This window comes from Lynx canadensis, chromosome D1 (assembly GCF_007474595.2).
Source record: "Lynx canadensis isolate LIC74 chromosome D1, mLynCan4.pri.v2, whole genome shotgun sequence".
NCBI classification, from domain to species: Eukaryota; Metazoa; Chordata; class Mammalia; order Carnivora; family Felidae; genus Lynx; species Lynx canadensis.
The window spans coordinates 86,109,292-86,133,589 of NC_044312.2; the positions used below are offsets into that span (position 1 = coordinate 86,109,292).

General features: G+C 33.4%; 1 protein-coding gene across 1 annotated transcript in view; it reads left to right on the plus strand.

The window, feature by feature from the left end:
- ELP4 (elongator acetyltransferase complex subunit 4) overlaps positions 1-24,298 on the plus strand; it is a 249,704-nt gene that overhangs the window by 78,319 nt on the left and 147,087 nt on the right. Inside the window, exons 6-7 of the mRNA XM_030331401.2 lie at positions 10,447-10,531; positions 16,341-16,526. Coding sequence (XP_030187261.1) covers positions 10,447-10,531; positions 16,341-16,526 — 271 coding nt within the window. The remainder of the gene's footprint in view (positions 1-10,446; positions 10,532-16,340; positions 16,527-24,298) is intronic.

The window sequence follows — 24,298 nt, forward strand, 5'->3', positions numbered from 1 at the left end:
ATGGACAAAGCAAGTTACTAAGATCAGAAGTGTTGATTGAGAATAAGATGTTTGAATAGAACTGTAAACCATGTAGTATCTTCAGTTGATAGAGGAAAATGTCCAGGATCTTGATAAAGACAGCAGCTTAAAAAGGGGAATGGTTGGAATTGGTTAGATGTAAAAAAGCATGGATATTTGTTTGTTTTGTTTTACCAGAAAGTGAAGGAGGAGGAGTGGTTTGAAAGTAACACTGGAGAACAAAGAGAATACCAATCAAATCTTTCAAATGTTGAGGAAAGGTATATAAACTACAGCTTTATTTGGGCTCAAGTGCCTGTTGCCTTTCAAGAGAAATACACTTCAGAGGGTGGTGGGGGCGTGGCTTTTATTAAGGTCTACAGCTGATGCTAGTCGCAAAGACTGTAGTAGTGGTTCTAGCAGGTGATTTCTGCAGCAGTGTTTTCTGCATAAGAGAGTTGAGGTGAGCTTAGCATCCAAGATATAATAAAGTGAAAAAGCAGATTTTAGTAATGGGATATATGGTATATAAAATTTTATATAGCCAATCCCAAATTCTTTTCTAATACTAATTCAGGAGATGTCAATTTAGGTTCCAAAATTTTAATGATATGTGGTCAGAGAAGCTCACGAAAGGCTCAAAGTAAATTTCCTTCTAAGACCATTTTAGAAACTCATAATATATGTAGTATGTGAAAGGCTGTGAGAGAAATGTCAAAATTAAACAAATATGTACATAGTTCTTATAACCCTGCTTATATTTGTGTATCGGTAAAATATTCTTCACAATGAAGAACATTTTTATCAGCATACTTCTCAATATCCCACATTAGTTTCTCTCAGTAAGAGAAGGAAGGGCTGGTACAGAGAGATGTCAGAGAGGATGTTCATCATAATGTTAACAGTGTTCACTTCTGGGTAGTGGGTTTTGGTATTTTTCCTATTCTTTGTATGTTTTATGTCTTTGAATTTTTATGATGAACAAACATCATTTTTGTAATGGGGAGGTATTTCAAATAAGTGGGGAAAGCCTAATCACTTGGGAATAATATAGTGAAATCCATTTTTCATATTTCACATCAAACTATATTTCCAAAGATTAAAGATTTAAATATAGTAATTGAAATTATAGAAGTACAGGAAGAAAATAGAATGCCTTAAATTCTTGGAGTGGGAAAATGGCAAAAACTGTATCTAGTGATCAGATCTAAATACTGTTCTCCGTATGAAGGACTCAAGACTGTTTGGAGAAATGTTTGATTCACAGGAAAGACAAAGAGGGGTGCCTCAGTCGGTAGAGCATCTGACTCTTGATCTCATGGTCATGAGTTCGAGCCCCACATTGGGTGTGGAGCCTACTTTAAAAAAAGAAAAAAATGTTTTCAATTCAAAGGAAAGATAAGGAGACACCTGTAATGTCTTTTTTATGTTTAGAAGTGCTTAAAGAATGATGAGGTCAGGGCAGGGCATATCAAAAGGATACAGAAGCCAGCTCAAAGGAGTTCCCACTGGACAAATAGGTAAAATTTTGAGCATCAGAATAAATAACGATAGTAAATGGATTATAACCCATTTAATGAAGCAGGAAGCCATGAGTACATATTGATGCAAATAAATGAATGAATAAATAAGTTATTGAGGAAAAAGATATTTACATAACCACAGAGTACCTTCTCACAAAATATTTATTGACTACAAAAGGGAAAGAATAATTATATGGTACAGAAGCCTGACAGACATAACTTTAATCAAGTTAATGTCAGCAGTTATGGGGCAAATTGAAATCATGTATCATCTGATAATATGCGTTGAGAATTCAGGAATGCTTCTGTGTTTCTACCAAACATACATAATTTAAATCTAATAATCATAAGGAAATACCAAACAAACCCAAATTGGGAGCATTCTACCAAATACCTGGCCTGTAATCCTCAAAACTGTCAAGACCGTAAGAGTCAAGAAAGTCTAAGGCACTTACAGATTGAAGAAGACTGAAAAGAGACATGATAAGTGAATACAACATGTGATTTTCAACTGAGTCCTTTGCTATAAAGGATTATATTGGGACAAGTGGCAAAACTTGAATGGGCTCTGAGTGTCAGATGGTAGTAACAATTTCCAAATTATACCAATATCTTAAGTCAGGTGGTTATATTATTGTTATGTAGAAGAATGTTTGTACGAATCATAACCTAAATAATTAGGAAGTGACGGGTCATCAATGTCAGCAACTTATCCTCTAGTGGAGCAGGAAAATTTTTTTTTCTATGTTTGCAATTTTTCTATAAGTTTAAGATTTTTTCAAAATTTAAAAAACAAACGCATATATGTACATATATGTTAATATTTTTAGCAAATTTAGAGAATTTTTAAACTGCTAACAAGTTGAATATCCTAATACAAAATGGGGAAAAGATAACAATGGGATGTTCTTGAAAGAAGAAACAAAAATACCTAATAAGCCTTACTAATGATCAAAGAAATGTAAACAAAAACCATTTTTCAGCTACCAGATATTTAAAATGATAATACCCTGTGTTAAAGATGATGTGGTTGTCACTCATGTTAACTATAGGAGTGTACATTGTTAAAACAATCCTAAGAAAGGATATCAAAAGTTGGAGTGTACATTATCATTGTTGCCATCATCCCATTTCCCATTCTTAAAGAAATAATGATACAAGTTAACAAAGATGTGTGTACAAGAATTCTTACCATAATTTGTGTGTAATACTGAAAATCTGGAGATAACCTAAGAATTGTCAGTATAGATGGGTTGAATAAACTATGTTATATCCACCTAATGAAGTACCTTGCATGCAAAGTGAGAATAAAAACAAAGTGGGTTAGAAAAAATATAATATATGTAATATATGATATATGTATGTAGGAAGTATTCTGTAAAGATTTGCATCAACAGCCTAACAGTCATGATCTCCGAGTGTTTAAATTATGGGTGATTTTGCCTTTTTTTTTCTTTTTCTTTTTCTTTTTCTTTTTATAAACCTTGAGAGACAGCATAGTTTAGATAGGGGCCATTTGGTTAGACAATCTGGATTTGAATCCTGAGTCATCCACTTACTAGCTGTATGACATTGTACCAGTTACTTTACTTCTCTGGGCTCACATTTCTTAGGCTTCCATCAGAATAATAATAATAGAAACTACTTCTTAGGATTGTTAAATGAGATAACAAAAATTTACCACTTAGCAAACACTGGCTAGCATAGTAAGGACTTAATGAATCTTAGCTTCCATCCTTGTTATTATTTCTGCTTATATGTTTGAAATTTATTCTAATCAACATTTTTATTAATAGGCCAATCAATAAAGCTATTTCTCCTTTGGTAATGTAACTACTTAAGCAAATATTTTTAATCTGGACAGTCAGCTTTCTTTTCCCTATCATATTCTTTCTTTAGAGAAAACCACATTCGAAAATCAATTCCTCCTTAGAAAAAAGTCTGTGAGTGGATAGTAGCCATATTTCTTGTGCCTCCTACACTACTTAGCTCACTCCTGAAAGCTTATTAAAAGACTTGATAACAGAATGCTTCTTGCTACTCACTTGGCAGTTGTAGGTGGTACTGTTGTAGTGGACCCATTCCTTCTTACTTCCTTAAGTGCATACCTTGTTCCATCTCACCATCCCACCTGACTTTCATCCATCCTGTAAGTGGAGCATTACTATGGTATATTGACAACATGGGGATTGATAATAGCTAACAATTACTGAGAACTGATTTTCTCTCAGGTATTAACATATTACTTTTGTTATTTCATTTAATCCTTACAAAATGTCATGAAGTTTATAATATCACCATTTTGAATATGAGGAAATAGATACATCAGGCTTAATTAGTTTATTTAAAGTCATACAGGGACTCAATCTCAAGGGACTCCAAATAACTAAAGCAATCTTGCAAAAGAACAAGGTTAGAGGTCTTATACTTCCTGACTTCAAAAAGTTTTACAAAGCTACAGTAATCAAAGCAGTGTGGGTTGGTACTGTCATAAAGGCAGATATTTAGGCCAATAGAATATAATAAAGGACCCAAAAGTAAACCCTGACATACATGGTCAAACAATCATCAACCAGAGTGCTAAAACCATCTAAGGGGAAAGAGCAGTCTTCAGGAAATGGTACTGGGAAAACTGGATATCCACATGCAAAAGAATGAAGATGAACCCTTATCTTATACTCTATATAAAAATTAACTCAAAATGGACTAAAGTCCTATCCATAAGACCACACACTATACACGTTTTAAAAGAAAACAAAGGCAGAAATCTTCATGACATTGTATTTGACAGTTATTTCTTGGATATAACACCAAAAGCACAGGCAAAAAAAAAAAAAATATATAGACAAATGGGACTACTTCAAACTTAAACACTTCTGTGCATCCAAAGACACAATCACCTCAGCAAAAGGGCAGCCTAAGTAATGGGAGAAAATCTTTTATCTGATAAGGAATTAATATGCAGAATATATAAAGAACTACAACTCAACAACAAATAGCCTGATTAGAATCTGGGCAAAGGACTTGAACAGACATTTCTCCAAAGATAAATACAAATGGCTAACACAGTCTCACCCTCCACAATGACTTTTTTATACTTTCTCTTTTTTTATACAAACCTGTAATATACTTACCAGTCTTTATTCTTAGCTTATGACCTTTCACTGAGAAAACAGATAAAACCAGCAGAGACATCTATTACTACATTTGCCACCCATCAGCATCTGTACCAACAGAATACTGTCTTTCCCACGTTACCATAGGTGAACTACTCATTAAACTTTTTTTTTTTAAGCAAACTCTATACCCAATGTGGAGCTTGAACTCACAACCCTGAGATTAAGAGATACAGTACCGACTGAGCCAGCCAGGCACCCCAATAAGTGAAATATTTAAACACCTACACTAAAGGCCTATTGAAGTTTGAGGTCATGAATTTACAGTGAGACCAGTCCACTTAGATGGAGCCATTTCTCCCACCACTTTTAGCTGTAATGAGGCAAATGTGGAGTGGGCAGAGAGTTAAATTTAGCCTAACAGTTTTGCTGAGCAAGTGAGACAAAGCAAGAAAAGAGCAAGGAAGTAGGAACAAGGTTTGATCATGGATCAAAATGGTTAAATAGTTGAAAGAGTGTATCAAGGGGAGTGAGTGACGAGGTGGTAGGCAATGGTATGGAGGTTTCAGTGTGGTCAAAAGATTACATATGGAGTCTAGGGAAGATAGGAAGTGGTGGTTGTGGGGAGGAGAGAGCACGAACTGAGATTAAATAGGTATAGCAGTTATTGATAATGGCAAGGTCTAAGGTATGATCATAAGAGTGAGCACCATAGGGGCACCTGTGTGGCTCAGTCGTTTGAGTGTCCGACTCTTGATCTCAGCTCAAGTGTTGATTTCAGGGTCATGAGTTCAAACAGAACCCCTGCTTGCTCACAGACCTCATCCCCTAGGATGTCACTCTAGCAATTCTTCCATCTCTCTCCTGTACCATTAACTTTTCCTTTCTACTGGATGCATTCTATAATATATAAACATACTCTTATCTCTTCCTTTTAAGAAAATTAAAACATCTCCCATCCCACTTCCTCTGCCAGCTACTATTCTATTTTTCTGCACCAGAACTCCTTGAATTTTCTAATATTTGGTATCTCCAATTCCTTCCCTTACATTTTCACTTAAAACCACTCCAATTAGGCTTACACCAACATCATTCCAGTAAAGCTGTTAGAACAGTTCAAGCCCCGTGTTGGACTCTGCTCTAGGCATGAAGCCTACTTAAAAACAAACAAACAAAAAAAAGAGTGAGCACCATAGGTAGGATGGAGATAAGATAATTGGGAGAGAAGTGATCAAGAAACTGAAAGGCCAGCACGTTCGAAAGATAATTAATGACCCAGAGTTGGAGAGATGACAGAAACAATGATGGGTAGTAGGAGACATAATCTAATGACTTATTTACATTAGTAAGTAAAGGAAATCAGAGTAGTTGAACTGAATTATTTTTCATGAAACACCATAACCTCTCAACTAGAGATAGTATCTCTATCTGACAGTGGATTATTTGGCCTATGCATGCAATTCTTGCATCCTCATGTTCTTAGTATTTTCCCAGCTGTGACTCAGAGGTCTGTGCTAGTCATTTCTCTCCTTGCATTTCTATCCTCTATATGTTCTACTCTTAGTTAAGTATTCATGGTGAAGAGAATCAAACTCAGTGTTGTTAGGTTGAAAAGCATCAGAAAAGGAAAATCAGTGACAGTCTTCAGGGTAGTAGTAATGGAATTTTTAACTTGAAAATTAGTTGTGAATAGACTTCACAGTCTAGATAGTCACATGCAAATTATATGCTAATATAACTTTAGCTCAGCAAACCATTTTACACAATTAGTTGAGACATTTGATATTGCACCTACTGCCCTGTGAGTGTATCTTACTGTTTGTCATAAATGAATATTTGAAATATATGTATAAATAGAATTTTGGTAATACAAGTCATATTTTCTGAATGACCTTAATAATAATATCAAAAATCTTCACTTTAATCCTAATTGGGAGTGATAACAGTTTTTCTTCCTAAGTATTTCTTTCAAGTGGCTAAATCAATATTTAAATGCACCAAAAGTTGTTATTTTTTAAAATCCAGCAATTAAGCATTTTAATGAGAAAAATCAGTCTTAAGAAAAAGAAAAATCATTCTTGAGCCATTAATTTTAAATTAGGAAGGACAAGAGAAATTATCTAGTGCAACTCTGTCATATGAGAAAATTTTGAGGCCCAGAACAGAAAAATTAAATACTTTGCCTCATTATCACCCATTTAGCTATAATTGCTGATATAGACCTAGAACTCAGATCTTGATATGTATTCCATATATACATAATTTTATTGTTATAATCTATCTTTTCACAAATAAAATCTTGTCTTTTGTTATCCAAGCTTTTTTGTTGTTGTTACATTTATTCTTTGATTACATTGAGACTTTTGTAAGTATTGCTTTGTTCATTCTTTGAGAAACTATAAGGTACTTAACTGCTCTTTATTATCTGCTTGATTTCTTTTCTAGATATACTACATCTATACCTACAGCTAGCTATATTACAGCAGATTGTTTTTATCTTTCTTAATGAGATTGACAAAATTACTTTTCATGGAAAAACCATTACCATTTGTTGATAGAAATTGAAGTTCTCTGGTACAAATGTCTGTCAGACCTCTTGCTGAAAATTGGGGCAGGGGGAGAAGTGATAGGTACAAAAGTCTCATTTTTTCCTATCAATTTAAAAAAGATGTAGAACTTGGTCATCAGAATATAGATTTACATTTTGTGTCATTAGACCCCTTTTATACATGTTTAATATTAATATGAAGAAATAAACTATAAAAAACATGGTAATTAAAGCAGGTATATGGAACGATTTTATTTTTTTAACTGAAAAAAAATTTTAAATGCTTGATATTTTAAAGATAAAAATTAAAGTTCTAATAATTGTTTTTACGTTCTTTATATGTTATAGTTTTAAAGAGAAATTGTGGTATCAAGTTAGATCATTTTACCATATAAGTTGTTGAAAATTAAGAAAATTGGCTAAAATAATACACATGATTTGAAATGTGCTGTCTTTGGGACATGTTGTAAATACTTTGATAAGCTAACCTTTGTTAAATGCCTGGAAACATTAATAAGGAGGACAGGGACATATTTGTAACTAGATTTCCTTCTGCCAATTCCTGGTTTATAAGTTACTCTACTGCTAAAAAGCAACAAAAAAGACAATAGCCTCAAAATTAAAGGGGTTTAACTTAAAAAAATTTTAGATGACAGTAGAACATATTTTTATCTTTTACTGATTATTATAAGTATTGCTGACAAGGAAATGTATCTCATGGAGATTAATAATACTTAGTAGTAGTTTAATATCAATACCATATAAACTAGTTCAATTTTAAATGCTATAACCCATGCATCATAAATGAATATTATCAATTTATATACCTAAATGTATTGTCTTTTTCCCATTTAATTTTGTTATCAGAGTGTTTATTGTCCTAGAAATCTAATTAGTTTGAGGAAATTTATTGCTTGTAAAGTTCTGAGCATTGTTGGTGATTGGATTGTTTTATGTTAGTGATAAATAAGGAAAGAGATTAAGATGTATTGGCTTTATGTCTTTGTTTTTGTTCTGATATCAAATCTCTCCACCACTTTTGAAGAGAATCTTAGCTTTACTATGGTTACTATCAGAATGGGAGAATATGAAATAAATAATTGATTGTATTGGTTGAACAGTGGCAACAAAAAACTAAGAAGTAATTTATGTATGTGGTGTTTTATAAAGTACCTCACATAGTAAATTTACTACCATGCACTTAAGACAAATTTTGTTATTGAACAATTTGGGGCAGAAGGAAAAATGTTTAAGAAACTTTTTGTAATACATGCAATAATAATGGTCTTGGGTAGATTCATTATTGGTGGATTAGAATGAACTGGCTATATTCTTGATCCACCCTCCTTTAACCCATACTGACATTCATCAAATGGTTGGCTGAAATTCATTTCATAATCTGGGACCTTGGAACAGAGTTTACCCCTTGTGCAAATCTAATTGACCCAGATAAGAATTGAATATGCAGGAATTCAAACAGCAGCACTGTATTCTGAAAGTTGAGCTACCCAGGACAAATATGTTACTTATTTATTCATATATATTTATGTATTTATATATATATATATATATATATATAAATATCCATGTATTTATGAAATAGTTGCATCACTGTCTTTACGGAATTTCATTTTTCATAGACACATTTATAGACTCATGAAACTGGAAAAATGTGACCATGTGATCCAATGTATCTTCATCCAAAATGGAGATATATGAGAAATAACCATACTGCGAAAACTTTCAACTGGAGCCATATTTGTTTTGCATATAACAGCATTCTTTTTTTTAATAATCTTTTTAATGTTTATTTATATTTGAGAGATAGAGACAGTGTGAAGGGGGGAGGGCAGAGAAAGAGGGAAACAGAATCTGAAACAAGCTCCAGCCTCTGAGCCGTCAGCACAGAGACCGATGTGGCTCACACTCATGAACTGCAAGATCATGACCTGAGCCAAAGTCAGACACTTAACCAACTGAGCCACCCGGGCGACCTGCATATAACAGCATTCTTTTCTCTTGGTTTTCTTTCTTTCTTTTCTTTCTTTCTTTCTTTCTTTCTTTCTTTCTTTCTTTCTTGTTTGTTAGTTGCTTTGGGGCTAGATGTTGCTGTTCAATAAAATATTTGCAGAGATGTGCATATATTTTTATTGAACAACCTACCATTGATTTTGCACACTAAGTAATCTGCTACTTTTCCTAACTTCTTATGTTCTTTTTTGTTGCATGTGTGCTTCAAATTATATTTCATTTTTTCTTTAGGTCATTTATTCTGCATATGTGATTGCTTTACTTAGGATCATGGTAGAGCAAATACTTTTGTATTTTTAAGGTCACCCACAGCTTTTACAGCATTAGTTACTAAAATGTCTATGAAATAGCTATGTTCCAGATCCTCTTTATCATGACTTTTAATGTTCAGCCATAGCACACAGGTTGTCCGTTATCAAGAATATTAAATTCAGACAATGTTAAACCAGATTTTCTTCATTGTAACTATATTTTCTTTGAGGTGTTTTATAACGTTTGTAAAAAAAAGTTTTAAGTAAGCTCTGTGCCTAACGTGAGGTTTGAACACACAACCCCAAGATCATGAGTCTTATGCTGTACCAACTAAGCCTACCAGGCTCCCCATTTTTCTAAAATATTTTAAAACAGTAACATTAATGCTAAGATTCATGTGAAAGATAATGTCTTCTTAAATTTATACATTTATTTTATTGATTTCATTTTACAAAGTAGAAATTATATTCATCTTCATGTCTTAAAAGATCAAATTTTTAAATTACTATTATTTTAGCAGTTTGTTCTAAGAAAATTAAAACTTTTCTGGAAGATGAGCTCAGGTGATCAGGACATTGATTCAGGTGTACTTGGCATAGCAGTTCATTAACTATGTGTTAATTACCCATGATTACTCCTGAAAAGCTATAGTGGCTTCATCTTTTAGGTTGCTTCATTAAATCATTAATTGTCTTGGAGGTAACTAAGCTTGACATAATTAAGACATCTCAGTCTCCACAGATTTTTATTTTCCCATGATGTCAAGAACACTGAGCTAGTTAATATAAGGCATTGTAACGTATTCCCTGGATGTACTGACTTTATATTTTTAAATTATTTATACTATTTGGGTTAATTTTATATTATATTTTAGTAGTCTCATAAATTTTAATTACTTCTTCCATGTTGTAGCTTAGATTTTGAATTGTATGTGTAATATGTCCATTTCTGTATTTGAACCACTTCTTACCAACAGTTCTTTGACCCATGGCTACATAAAGCTGCTTCAGTTTATCCAGAACACCATATATGAGGAAGGATTTGATGGATCCAATCCCCAGGTATTGAGTACCTTCAAAGTTTTTTATAATCATCTATGTAATGTTGTTTTTAAACTCTCTAGGGGTAACCCAGAAGGTTTTAGAATAATTAACAGTGAACAAGCTGTTTCCAAGCACAGAAGATGTAAATAAGCAGGGCACAGGCAGCCTTTGTTTGATTTTTGATGTGTAGAGTTTTAGCTAAGTTCTCAGTGGATGCACAAAAGACATATACATACATTGTCAACATAAATTATTTTTAAATATATATTTGTGGCACCTGGAATAACTAAACTGCTGCATTTTGAAAATTACTCCTAAATCTGCAAGACGTGTACTTTTGTATCTAAATTTTTTTTAAGTTAATTTAGTTTGAGAAAGAGAGAGAGAGAGGGGAGAGTGAGCAGGGGAGGGGCAGAGAAGAAGGAGAGAGAGAGTCCCAAGTATGTTCTATGCTGTCAGTACAGAGCCCAACACAGGACTCAATCCCATGTGCCATGAGATCATGACCTGAGCTGAAACCAAGAGTCAGATGCTTAACTAACTGAGTCACCCAGATGCCCCTCTTATCAAAATTTTTTATATTTCTGTCATTCAGTCCTTAATTGAATAACCTGGTGAGTAAGAATTAATTATTTTGAGATTTTATTTCTTGTTATATCATGCTTTAGGTTATTTCACTGAATAAAAACTGCATTTTTTATTTGCTATATTAAAATATTTTATAACTTAATTATTTCTCTGTAGCTCTGTTTTTAAGAACGCAAGTTTTTAAATTCCCACTATTAAAGATTCCAAATTCCCACTATTAAAGATGTTCTGGTTAGTTTAACTTGAACAAAATGAGAGAAATTTTATTTCCAGTTATAATGCCATTTAGAAATCTTTCTCGGTGATTTTAATTGCTAAAGCTGCTAAAGATTTTCAGTTCATGTATATTATTTCAGCAGAATTATTTCCAGAGCACCATTATTTTTATCGAAGAAAGTAAAGAATCCAAAAGTCTTATTTTTGGCATTATCAACTACATTTGCTCTTAATCCATAAATTTTTAAGTATTCTTATAAACTTTACTGCTATATTTAATGTTTTTTCCACAGCAATGTTAATAAATTTTAAATTTGTTTTGATCATCAGTTTAATACAAAGTTGAAAATACTATACGTGTGGTGAAGTATATACATTTATTTATAGATAGCTTTTCACGTGTGTTACAGTTTTTGTGATGGTCCTTGGTTTTTAATACAGTTTTATTTTGTTCATTGTTGCTCCGTTTTTGGTCCTAGCTAAGATTTATGGGCACTATGTCCTCCTTTTGGTGGCATTGTCCGTCTGGAGAGGTAAATTGGTCCCTGACAGACACCTCTCCCTATGTGCTGTGGTTACTATGGAAACAGACATGTCATAACAGTTCCTATGATACAGTGTGCAGAGCTCCTGTTCTTGCAGGATGATGACACATCTTCTAAGAGCAAGAAATTTTATAAAATACAAAAAATCAAAGGCAATAACAAAGATACACACATACTTGCTTGTATATGTATATATACATATGTACACATATTTATATATATGTACACACACCCATCCATCCAAAGGACCCTTGATAAGTAAGCTATTATTGGAATGGAATGAAATGTTTGTTTTCTTAGTTGTTTATTTGAGTATTAAAAATACCACCATTTTCAATAAATAGTATTTTATTTGATGAAAGCCGATGAACTGAACTGGTTTGTCTCTGAACCAGAAGTTCTACAACTATTGACTTTTATAAAGGTTAAAAGGGTTGAGGTAAGCATTTATATGCTGAATACCAAGAACGCTGAAAAAGTTTACAACATACCGATAAGTTATAAAATATATTTCCAATTTTATTGGAATTAAAATATATCTACTAAATTTCCATATTGTTACATTTTAGAGTATATCATTTGCTAAATTACCTCAACTATATTTCTGTCTCAGAAACTTTAGATGAGTTCAAGAAGCCACAAAAATTCATCTATCGAGCACTGCTTCAAAAAATCTTATTCCTGAGTCAAAATAATGTTCTGATACTGAAATAAATTCTTTTTAAAAGGAAATTTTCATCTTCCTTTCTGTATCGCTACATTTTCAAATAAACTTACATTTTCAAATAAACTAACTTAATTTGAGATAGGCTATAAGGAATTGAGTATTATAGAATACTGTATAATAACTTTGTAGTAAGTAAAGTAGCTCATCTGCAAAGATATTTGGAGTGGAGATGTTTACAAATTGCTGTCATAATTTCATTTAAGTTATGATTTTTAAATATCTAATAAATAAAAATGAAGTTTGAAAATTGATTTCACTTAGATATCCAGATTAAATATTTTAGATGTTCTCATTGGAATGAATTTAATACTTATTATTCAGCTTTCAACAAAAGTTTATTTTTTAGTTTGATTAGACCTCAATAAATTATATTAAAAATTTTTTGATTATACCTCACAGTGTGCCCCATTATTATATGGCATAGCAAAGGAATTATATGCCAGAAATTACACAGGAAATTTGTAAATCAGCCTTTGCTTTTGCACTTACTATTATATTTTTAAAAATATAAATGTAGGGGCGCCTGGGTGGCGCAGTCGGTTAAGCGTCCGACTTCAGCCAGGTCACGATCTCGCGGTCCGTGAGTTCGAGCCCCGCGTCGGGCTCTGGGCTGATGGCTCAGAGCCTGGAGCCTGTTTCCGATTCTGTGTCTCCCTCTCTCTCTGCCCCTCGCCCGTTCATGCTCTGTCTCTCTCTGTCCCAAAAATAAATAAACGTTGAAGAAGTCAACATTTAAAAAAATATATATATATATAAATGTATTCCCAAGTCACCTAGGTGGCTCAGTTGGTTGAATGCCCAACTTCAGCTCAGGTCATGATCTTGTGGTTCGGGAGTTCGAGCCCTGCGTCAGGTTTTGTGCTGACAGCTCAGAGCCTGGAGCCTGCTTTGGATTCTGTGTCTCCCTCTCTCTCTGCCCCTCCCTGACACTCTGTCTCTCTCTATCCCTCTATCAAAAATAAATAAACATTAAAAAAATTTGTTTAAATATATAAATGTATTCCCTATGTTGAAGTATCATGCTCAAATATGTTCTGATGTGGTGAGTACCTACCTCACTTAAATATCTTTTTCATTCTTTGGCTTAATATTGTCATTCTTTATACACACACACACACACACACACACACATATGTATATGTGTGTGTGTGTGTGTGTGTATACATATATATACAGGTATATATGTATGTGTGTATGTGTATCAGCATATCTGTCATAGTCACTAAACTTCTACAGTTCTCCTGCTTCTGTACCTATCATCATTTTTGTTATAAACTTTTAGCAGATGCTTTTTGATACAATAGTTGGTAATGGTGACTGGGTTAAAATACAGCTGACCTTTAGTTTCTGAAATATTGGTAGGGAAAACCGTATAATGCTGCTCTCCTTCTACCTTCTACCTTCTAGTCTCCTTCTACCTTCAGATTTTGTTTTAATACCTAGATTTTGGGGGCAGGTTTGTCTCTCCACTTTTCTAGATTGCTCTTTCTGTTCAAAATCTAATTTAAGCTACAGTTCAAGAGAAAACAAGTTTGGGATGACAAAATGAAGGTTAATCTTGCCATTTTACTTAAATTCTGAGTTTCTAAGTAATACAGTAAAAGGGATAACCTATCATTTCAGAGATATCTTACACAAATTCATCAAAATGCATTTAGACTTCTAATACATACATGCCCTGGTACATATTATTACTTCATTTCACTCAAGTAATGCAGAAATAAAAAAAGAAAACAATTTTTATGGACTGCCAATGACGTTAATATATGTCTTAAGGGTTGCCTATCATAACCTTAATACAACCAGAAAAGAAAACTGGACTAGCTGCCTTGATAGTATCATCACGTTTCAGGTCTTTGGAGTCAGGAAGAATTTTTCAAATGTGCTTAAACTAAATTCCTTTTTCTGTAATCACATTTTAATAGCTTTATCCAGGCCCTTTATATATCATGTCCCTTTATATATTTTAAAGGATTGCGTGATCTCATAGAACAATTTTTTATTGTAGAGATGAGAGAACTAATGCCTAAGTAGTGTTGTGTCTTGCTCAGAATCACATCTTCTTAGTTGCACAGTCCAGACTGTGAATCTATCTTACCCATCTTACTCATTACTGTCCCCTTCTGTTTTTCCTCTTCTAACTTTTCAGTGTTTTATTCATTTCCCTACTTTCCTTTGTTAATAAATTCTGAAAAGTATACAAACTCAACTTTCATGTGTAATATCAGAGAGATAGTAGTTGATTAATACATTTTATTAGTTAAATAAATTTTATTCATTTGTTATAACAATAACAAGCAATATGTTGTAGGATCTGACTTCATCAAAAAAAAAAACTCAAGGGGCGCCTGGGTGGCGCAGTCGGTTAAGCGTCCGACTTCAGCCAGGTCACGATCTCACGGTCCGTGAGTTCGAGCCCCGCATCAGGCTCTGGGCTGATGGCTCAGAGCCTGGAGCCTGCTTCCGATTCTGTGTCTCCCTCTCTCTCTGCCCCTTCCCCGTTCATGCTCTGTCTCTCTCTGTCCCAAAAATAAATAAACGTTGAAAAAAAAAATTTTTAAAAAAAAAAAAAAACCTCAAATGACACAAGTTCCAAATTTTTGATTTAAGGGAGAAAATGTATTTTCCCCATTAGAATTGTAATGATAAGTTTCAAATTATCTCCATGCACCAGGTTTTGCTAATGTCTCCTTCCTTTGCCCAGAAATTTTGCCAGATTGCTAAAGAAAGCATTTATAGGGGTGCCTGGGTGGCTCAGTTGGTTGAGGTTCCAACTTGGGCTGAGGTCATGATCTCATGGCTTGGCTTATGAGTTCGAGCCCTCATTGGGCTCTGTGCTGACAGCTCAGAGCTTGGAGCCTGCTTTGGATTCTGTGTCTCCCTCTCTCTCTGCCCCTCTCCCACTCGTGCTCTGTCTCTCTCTTTCAAAAAACAAATAATTTTAAAAAATTTAAAAAAATTTTAAATACAAAATAAAGAAAGCATTTATAAAACATTTGTTTGGTTAGGATAACACAAACAGTAGAATTTGTTATAAATACATCTCTGGCAAATGCTTATTGATAATCAGTGTAGGTTTTGTTTAATGGTTTTTAAATGCCCTTTTCCCAAGAAATATCAGTCATCATTATGACCTTAATATCAGTAGTCTTGAGTTCCAAATGTTCATTTGTTCAATTTTGATAAGTATTGAACTGAATTATTTTGTAAAAATAGCTTCAAGAAGAATAAGTAAAAGCAAATATAAGGTATAAAAGCAAAACACACATTTTTAAACTTCTTTCAAACAAAATATCAGGCATTGGACGTAATAGCACTAAATGAAAAATACTGAGCAAGTTATAGTTTATTGAAAGACTTGTAGAATTTTAGAATACTAAGAATGGTTTCTAAGTATTCTAGTTTAGATGTTCTTTATTGCTAACTGATTTTTTTATGTATTATTTCAGCTGTCGCAAACATAATTCGTAAAGTGGTCACTTAAAATTTAGAAACTTGAGGCTTTTGATACTCTTCAAATTTTCCAAAAGTGAGAAAAAAACAGCTATTTTTTAATACTCCTGCAATATAGAAGATTTCCTTTATATTGCCGTATATTAACTATACATAAAGCTTTTTAACATCTCTACTATCTCCCTGCTATGTTATAAATTTCAAAAACTGGCAAATAGAACTAAAGGAGGTATCCTATTTGTTAATAAAACTTAATGTGTTTGTCCCCCCCCCCAACCCGACACACGCATTTCTTTAGAAAAAACAGAAAAACATTTTAAGAATAGGAATCCAGAATCTTGGTTCACCTTTGTGGGGGGATGACATCTGCTGTACGGAAAATGGCAACAGTCACAGCCTTACGAAGTTCCTGTATGTCCTCCGTGGTCTTCTGCGAACCTCTCTTTCAGCTTGTATGATCACAATGCCAACACATCTTATCCAGGTAAGAATCTTTCCAAAACTCCTTTCCCCTAATTAGTGCTACATAATGAAGAGCAATATATAAACACTCGGAGTCTGAGTCTGATAAATTATTTTCATATGCCATTTAAGTAGAACAGATTTCAGGAATGCCAGAGAGCAAAATGTCCTTTACTTTAGATTGTTAAATTGTTGTGTATTTGTAGTTTTAATATACAGTGAGTATATGGTAAGTCTATCTTTAATAATATTATTTTTTTCTTTGATTTCTTGTAAATGCATAATACATTGTGTTATGTGGTTGATTTTTTACTGATATCTTTTCATTAATCATTAGATTAATCATAAAGATCTAAGATATGGATATAGATCTTGAAGAAATAATTTGCACACCCATATTCATAGCAGCATTATTTACAATAGCTAAAATGTGGAACCAATCTGAGTATTCATTAACAGATGAACTTGATAAGATGTGGCCTATATTGCAATGGAATATTACTCAGCCTTGAAAAGGAAGGAAATTATGAGGTGCCTCATTGGCTCAGTCAGTTAAGTGGCTGACTTCAGCTCAGGCATGGGTTCAAGCCCCGCATCGGGCTCTGTGCTGACAGCTCAGAGCCTGGAGACTGCTTCAGATTCTGTCTGTCTCTCTTTCCCTCTCTCTCTCTCTCTCTCTCTCTCTCTCTCTCTGCCCTCCCTCAGCTCGTGCTCTGTCTCTGTCAAAAAATGAATAAAAATGTTAAAAATTTTTAATAAAAAAAGAAAAGGAAGGACATTCTAACATAGGCTGCAACACTGATGAATCTGAGGACATGATCCTAAGTGAAATAAGTCAGTCACAAAAAGACAAATACTGTGATTCCATTTATACGAAGTACTTAAAGTAGTAAAAATCATAGAAACGGAAGGTAGTATGGTGGCTGCCCTGGGCTGAGGGAGAGGGAATGGCAAGTTACTTAATAGGTACAAAGTTTCTGAAAATAATTGTTGGTGGTAGTGGCACAACATCATGAATGTACTTAATAACACGGAATTATACACTTAAAAATAGTTAAAATGGTAAATTCTATGTTATATATATTTTGCCACATTCAAAATTTTGAGGAAAAAAAGAAAAGGGGCACTTGGGTGACTCAGTCAGTTAAGCCTCCAACTCTTGATTTCGGCTCGGGTTGTGATCTCGCAGTTCGTGAGTTTGAGCCGCATGTTGGGCTCTGTGCTGACAGCCGGGAGCCTGCTTGGGATTCTGTCTCCCCCTCTCTCTGCCTCTCCCCTGCTTGTGTGCACTCTCTCTCTCTCAAAATAAATTAACACTAAAAAAATGTAAAAGGAAAAGAAAAGACAAACACTGATCTAAATAGGACATGTCCTTTTCTTCCCTTGCTGTTTCTATGTGTAAACCTCCTGAAACAACACTCTTAGGGAAAAAGGTCCACCTCCCCAGACAGAAAAAGAGGGATTTTTGTAAGATTTGCCTCATCAGCTCAAAAAGTCCTTTTCTTAAGAGTGTTCAAGAGGCTGGGGCACCTGGCTGGGTCAGTCAGAAGAGCATGCAACTCTTGATCTCACGGTCATGAGTTCAGGCCCCACACTGGATATAGAGATTCGTTAAATAAATAAAACTTAATTTTTTTTTTAAATTTTTTTTTTCAACGTTTATTTATTTTTGGGACAGAGAGAGACAGAGCATGAACGGGGGAGGGGCAGAGAGAGAGGGAGACACAGAATTGGAAACAGGCTCCAGGCTCTGAGCCATCAGCCCAGAGCCCGACACGGGGCTCGAACTCACGGACCGCGAGATCGTGACCTGGCTGAAGTCGGACGCTTAACCGACTGCGCCACCCAGGCGCCCCAATTTTTTTTTTTTATAAAAAGAGTATTCAAGAAGCAAGTTTGGGACAATTTTCATCATTGTTGTTATTTTATATGTAATAGAGAAAGTACAATTACATTGTATATTTTTCCACAGTATTTATTATTAAATATATTTCTATAACAAACACAATACTAGAAATAATAAAACTAAAAAAAAATCACCTGCAGTGAATGAATCTGAAAGTCAAAATAAGCTAAATCACTGAAATCATCTTTTCTAATGTACATACACTAAATTAACACTTTGATATAGAATGACTTTCGTAGCAGAATAATGTTGAGCTTTGTTTTCCTTTACTTCTCTAGGAAGTCTCAATAATAATAATGATAGCACTAACAAATACGAAATACTTAAAGTCAAGATCTTAAAGTTCTTATAAAATCCTTACATAACTACTGTTGTAATCTACATTTTACATGTAAGGAAACTGAGATACAGAGAAGTTAAGAAACTAGATCAATATTTAATACCTGAGAAACCATGGTTTGAACCCAGAAAACTGGGTTCCAGCACCTCATATAGAATACGTAGCACGTTTTTATTCTGGAACTCATTCTCTCAAAGCTAGTAGCTCTCATATCTTTTATCTTGGAGTTAGAGAGGACGTGGGGCTCATCTGAGCTAGGATCCTGCCTTCGGCTGAGTAAAGTAGTATCCCAAGTGAAATGACCTGTTCAAGCAAATCACAGAAACAAAGACTATCCTTGGTGAGATTTCATGGATCTATGCAAACTCTACATTTGATTAAACTAACAGGAATAAACACTGACAGAAATTAAATCAAATTAACAGAAATAAAAGATAGAATTGAAATTTGAAGTTCACCAAGGAGATAAAGAAATGCCATTTAAATTAAATTAATACACATTAATTAAATTAACAGAAATATAAGATATAATTGAAATTTTGAGTTCACCAAGGAGATAAAAGAATGCCATTTTAAGATGCTGTATATAAACATACTGTATAAGGGTTAAAGCTGAGACATTGTTTAAGGGCTATTAAGTTTGTAAAGCACCATATTCCTTCCTGCACAAGTAGAGAGAGGAGTATGATTGACAGCATACCCCCATACATTGTCAGTGACTTGTGCTTTTGAGCTTTCTAAGGGTTACCATAGCAACTTCCTGCTGTTCAAGTTAACATTCCTCTTTAATAATTGCAAACTTTGAGCAAAAGAAAAATTAGATCTTAATCAGAAAAAAAGTTTGACTTTTCACATCAAGATTTCCTTTTTTTAAGTAAACTCTACCCCCAACATGAGGCTCAAACTTCACAACCCTGAGATCAACAGTCACAAACTATCCCAACTGGTGCGTCTCACATCAAGCTTTCTTAAATCCAAATATTTCTCTGTCAACAAACTGTGGAGAAAATCCGCATTTCTTATAAATTTTATTACTGAAGCTGTGTTGTATCTCATTCATTCATTCATTTCTTCTACACTGCTTTTTAGTGACTGACAGTGCTATAGTCCACTATATATATAGTGGAAATTTTAAAATGAATGAGAGACACTGGTTCCTTTCAGGCACCTTACTCTGTAGTGGGGAGGTAAATATTAAAAACTTGTGTTTCAATCTGAAGATGAAATCCAGAAAACAATTGCATTCATAATAGCATCAAAAAGAATAAAATACTTAGAAATAATTTTAACAAGAAGAATGTACAACTTATACTCTGAAAACTACATAACATTGTTGAAAGAAATTTTAAAAGATCTAAATGAATGGAAAAACTTTCCAGGTTCATGGATCAGAAGGTTCAAAATTAATATGACCATTGTCTCCAAACTGATCTACAGATCCAACACAGTCCCTATCAGAATCCCAGCTGACTTTTTTGGAGAAATCTACAAGCTGATTCTAAAATGGCTACGGAATTTCAGAAGACTTAGAATAGCCAAAATAATCCTTTAAAAAAAGAATAAGCTAGGAGGGCTCATACTTCTCAATTGCAAAACTTTCTAGAAAACAATGGTAAAAGACAGTGTAGTACTATCATAAGAATAGGCATATAGATCAATGAAATAGAATTGAGAGTCCAGAAATAAACCCATATATCTATGGTCAACTGATTTCGACAAGTGTGCCAAGACCATTCAATAAGAAAACGATAGGCTTTTTCAACAAATGGAATAGGACAACTAGATAGCCACATGCAAAAGAATGAGGGTGAACCATTACTCCACAGCATGTACAAAAATTAATGCAGAATGGATCGGAAACCTGAATGTAGCAGCCAAAACTATCAAGAAATGCATGCTCTACCAACTAAGCCAGCCAAGCACATCAATATTAAAAACTTTTATGTTCAATGGACACCGTCAAGAAATTGTTAAAGGCAGCCCACAGAGTAGGTGAAAATATTTGCAAGTCATATCTGATTACAGATTTTTATCTACAATATATAAAGAATGCTTACAAATCAATAATAAGACAACTCAATAAAAATGGGACAGTAATTTGAGTACGCATTTTTCCAGAGAAGATGTACAAATGGCCAATTAGCACATGAAAGATGCTCAACATCATTAATCCACAAAAATGCAAATCAAAATTACAATGAGATACTACTTAACATTCCCTAGGATGGGTAAAACAAAACCTCAGGTAACATTAAGTGTTGGCAAGGTAAAGACAATGGAATCCTTATACCCTGCTGGTGGGAATATAAAAGGGTACAGTTGCTTTGGAAACAGTGTGGCACTTTTCAGTGATTCAACCTGGAGTTACAGTGTGACCTAGCAATTCCACCCATTAGTATATACCCAATAGAAATGAGACCATGTGTCCACATAGAAACTTGTGCCTGAAAGTTTATAGCATTATTATTAATAACAGCCAAAAGATGAAAACAGCCTAAATCTCTATTAACTGATACTGGATAGGCAAATGTGGTATATCCATACAATGAAATACTATTTGGCTATATAAAGGAATAAAGTTCTAATACTTGCTATAAGACAGATGGACCTTAAAAAGATTATGCTAAGTAAAAGAAGCCATCACAATAGAACATATATGATTTCATTAATATGAAAGTCCTGAATAGGGAAATCTGTAGAGACAGAAAGTAGATAGCAGTTACCTAAGGCTTTGGAGTGCTGGGAGATAGGGAGACCTTGAGTATGTGGTGGGGTGATAAATAAAAAGATTGGTTTGTTTTTTGTTTTTTTTTAAGGTGATGAAAATGTTATAAAATTGCCTTGAGTAATGGTTGCACATATCTGTGAATACTAAAAAACCTCTGAATTGTATACTTTAAGTAGGTGAATTGAATGGTATGTAGATTATATCTCAATAAAGCTGCTGATTTAAAAAAATGTAGGTTACGTGGGGCACCTGGGTGGCTCAGTCTGTTGAGTGACCGACTTCAGCTCAGGTCATGATCTCACGTTTTGTGAGTTCGAGCCCTGCGTCAGGCTCTGTGCTGACAGCTCAGAGCCTGGACCTGCTTCAGATTCTGTGTCTCCCTCTCTGCCCCTCCCCCTCTCATGCTCTGTGTCTCTCTGTCTCAGAAATAAATAAACATTAAAAAAAATTTTTTTTAATGTAGGTTACAAAATAGTTGGTAAATCTGGTAGCAGAGTTATAAGTATACCAGATCAGAACTTTAGTTCAGTGGTTCTCAAACTTTTTAATCTTAGAACCTCTTTACACTCTTAAAAACTATTGATGATCTCAAAAAAACATTATTTGGGTTGTATCTATTGATATTTACTATATTACAAATTGAAACTAAGAAATTTTCAAGTATTTATTTACGAATTCTGTTAAAATAATAATGAACTGATCACATGATTGTAAAATAATGATTTAAAAAAAAATTTAGTTAGAAGAGTAACATTGTTTTACATTTTTCCTTAGTAGGAAACAGCAGGTTCTAATATTGGCTTCATTATTCAATCCATTGTGATATATTGTTTTGGTTCAAGTATGAAAAGAAAATCTGACTTCACACAGATAACATTGTTGGAAAAGGGAGAAGTGTTTTAGTAGCCTTTTTTTTTTTTCGATAATTGTAGAGATTCTTCAATATACACTGAAACTCAAAAAGTAATAGTTTTACAAACATTACAAATATTACAATGTGAAATCAAAAACTGTGAATGAACTTTTTCATATTATGCTACACTAAAAGGCATTCATTGCTTTATCTTGCACTTTGAATGGGTCTTTTACCCTTTCAAGATATTGACATATCATTCCTTGGTCATTTGGAAGGCATTGATTGGTTCATGGAGTTATGCCAATCTTCCAAATATTTCCACATTTCATTATACAATATCAAACAATCATATTGGTTAATATCAGCACCATCTACAGTGTTGTACATGTCACCAGTTTACTTTTATTGCTAATTAGTTTTTGAGCATAAAAATATACCACGATTTCTTTATTCTTCCACCTATTTATGGACATTTGAGTTATTTCCAGATTGAAGCCTTTATGAATAAAGCTGCTATGGACATTAATGTATGAGTCTTTGTACAGATACGTATTTTCATCTTTCTAGGAATCACATCCCTCTAAACCTTTTTATTTTCAGTCTTTCACATTTTAGCCATTATAGTACACTTGAACTGTATGACATTGCGATAATTTGCATTTCCCTAACAACTAATGATGTTGATCATCTTATCATATGCTTATTGGCTATTTTGCCTGTCTTCTTTTGTCTAAGTCTTTTGTCCATTTTTTAATTGGGTTATTTATCTACTTATTATTGAATTATGAAATTCCTGAAATATTTTTGGTATATCTTTGCAATAATTTCCTCCAGTCTATGGCTTGCCTTTTCTAATAACAGTATCTTTTGAAGAGTTAAAGTTTTTAATCTAGATAAAGTTTATCTTATCATTTTTTTTAGTGGTTAGCAATTTCTCTCTCCTACCCCTCCCATTTTACACATCTTTGCCCACCGTAGGGTTTTTTTCCTGTTTTCTTCTAAAAGTTTGATAGTTTTATCTTTTGCTAATTGATCAATGTAATCCAATTTGAATGTTTTAAACGACTGTAGTTTACATTCTCAAATAGTTTTTGACTTATTAGTTAACATTCTAATTATATGTTAACACACTTTACATTCACTAGTTCTCTTTTTATTAGAGTTACTATTTACCAAGGTACTTATTGTCTGCCTCAAACATGTGATTTCATATAATCTTATGTATCTAATACTTTGTAACCTCTGGGAAGTCAGGGCCACATATTTATAGTTTTCTTTTTTCCAGGTTAGGTTTATGAAAGTAATACATCATTAAAGGCAATAAAGTATAAAAATTCATAGCACAGTAACTAAGCTTTTTCTAGATGTTTAATAAATGTTTAAGGAATAATGATTCTTACTTAGGAAATCATTTCTAATATCTGATTGTTGAAACTTCTTGAATCTTTATTATAAATTTTTGTGATTTTAGATCTTTTTTCTAACATACCCAAACCTTTCCTGCAAATGGCCAATTTATTATAATGTCATTTAGTCATCTTAATTATATACAGGATATATCAGCATATTTCAAGTCTTATTACTGAAAATTTAGGCATAAGTAAGATAAGAATTTTGCCTCCTTGGCCAGTAGAATTTATTTATAATTGTTATAAGAGGATGATTTATTTTCCCTGCAAAGACTTTTTACAGATTTTGCATGAACCTAACTTATTGTGAGTTTATAATCACACCAATATCATAGGGAAACTCCTTTCTCTAATCATCTTAGATATTCTACACATACTTGTATTGTTTACATTGTTAATGATGTTAAGTCATTATAAAATTAATACTTTAATACTAGTTTGGTTAGCTTTCATGAGCTTCTTGACTTTGATGAGAAGTAAACCTGGAACAGACTTATCAAATACTCGTAAAAATACTGCTACTCTTAGTACCACTACAACTGTGCTATTACTATA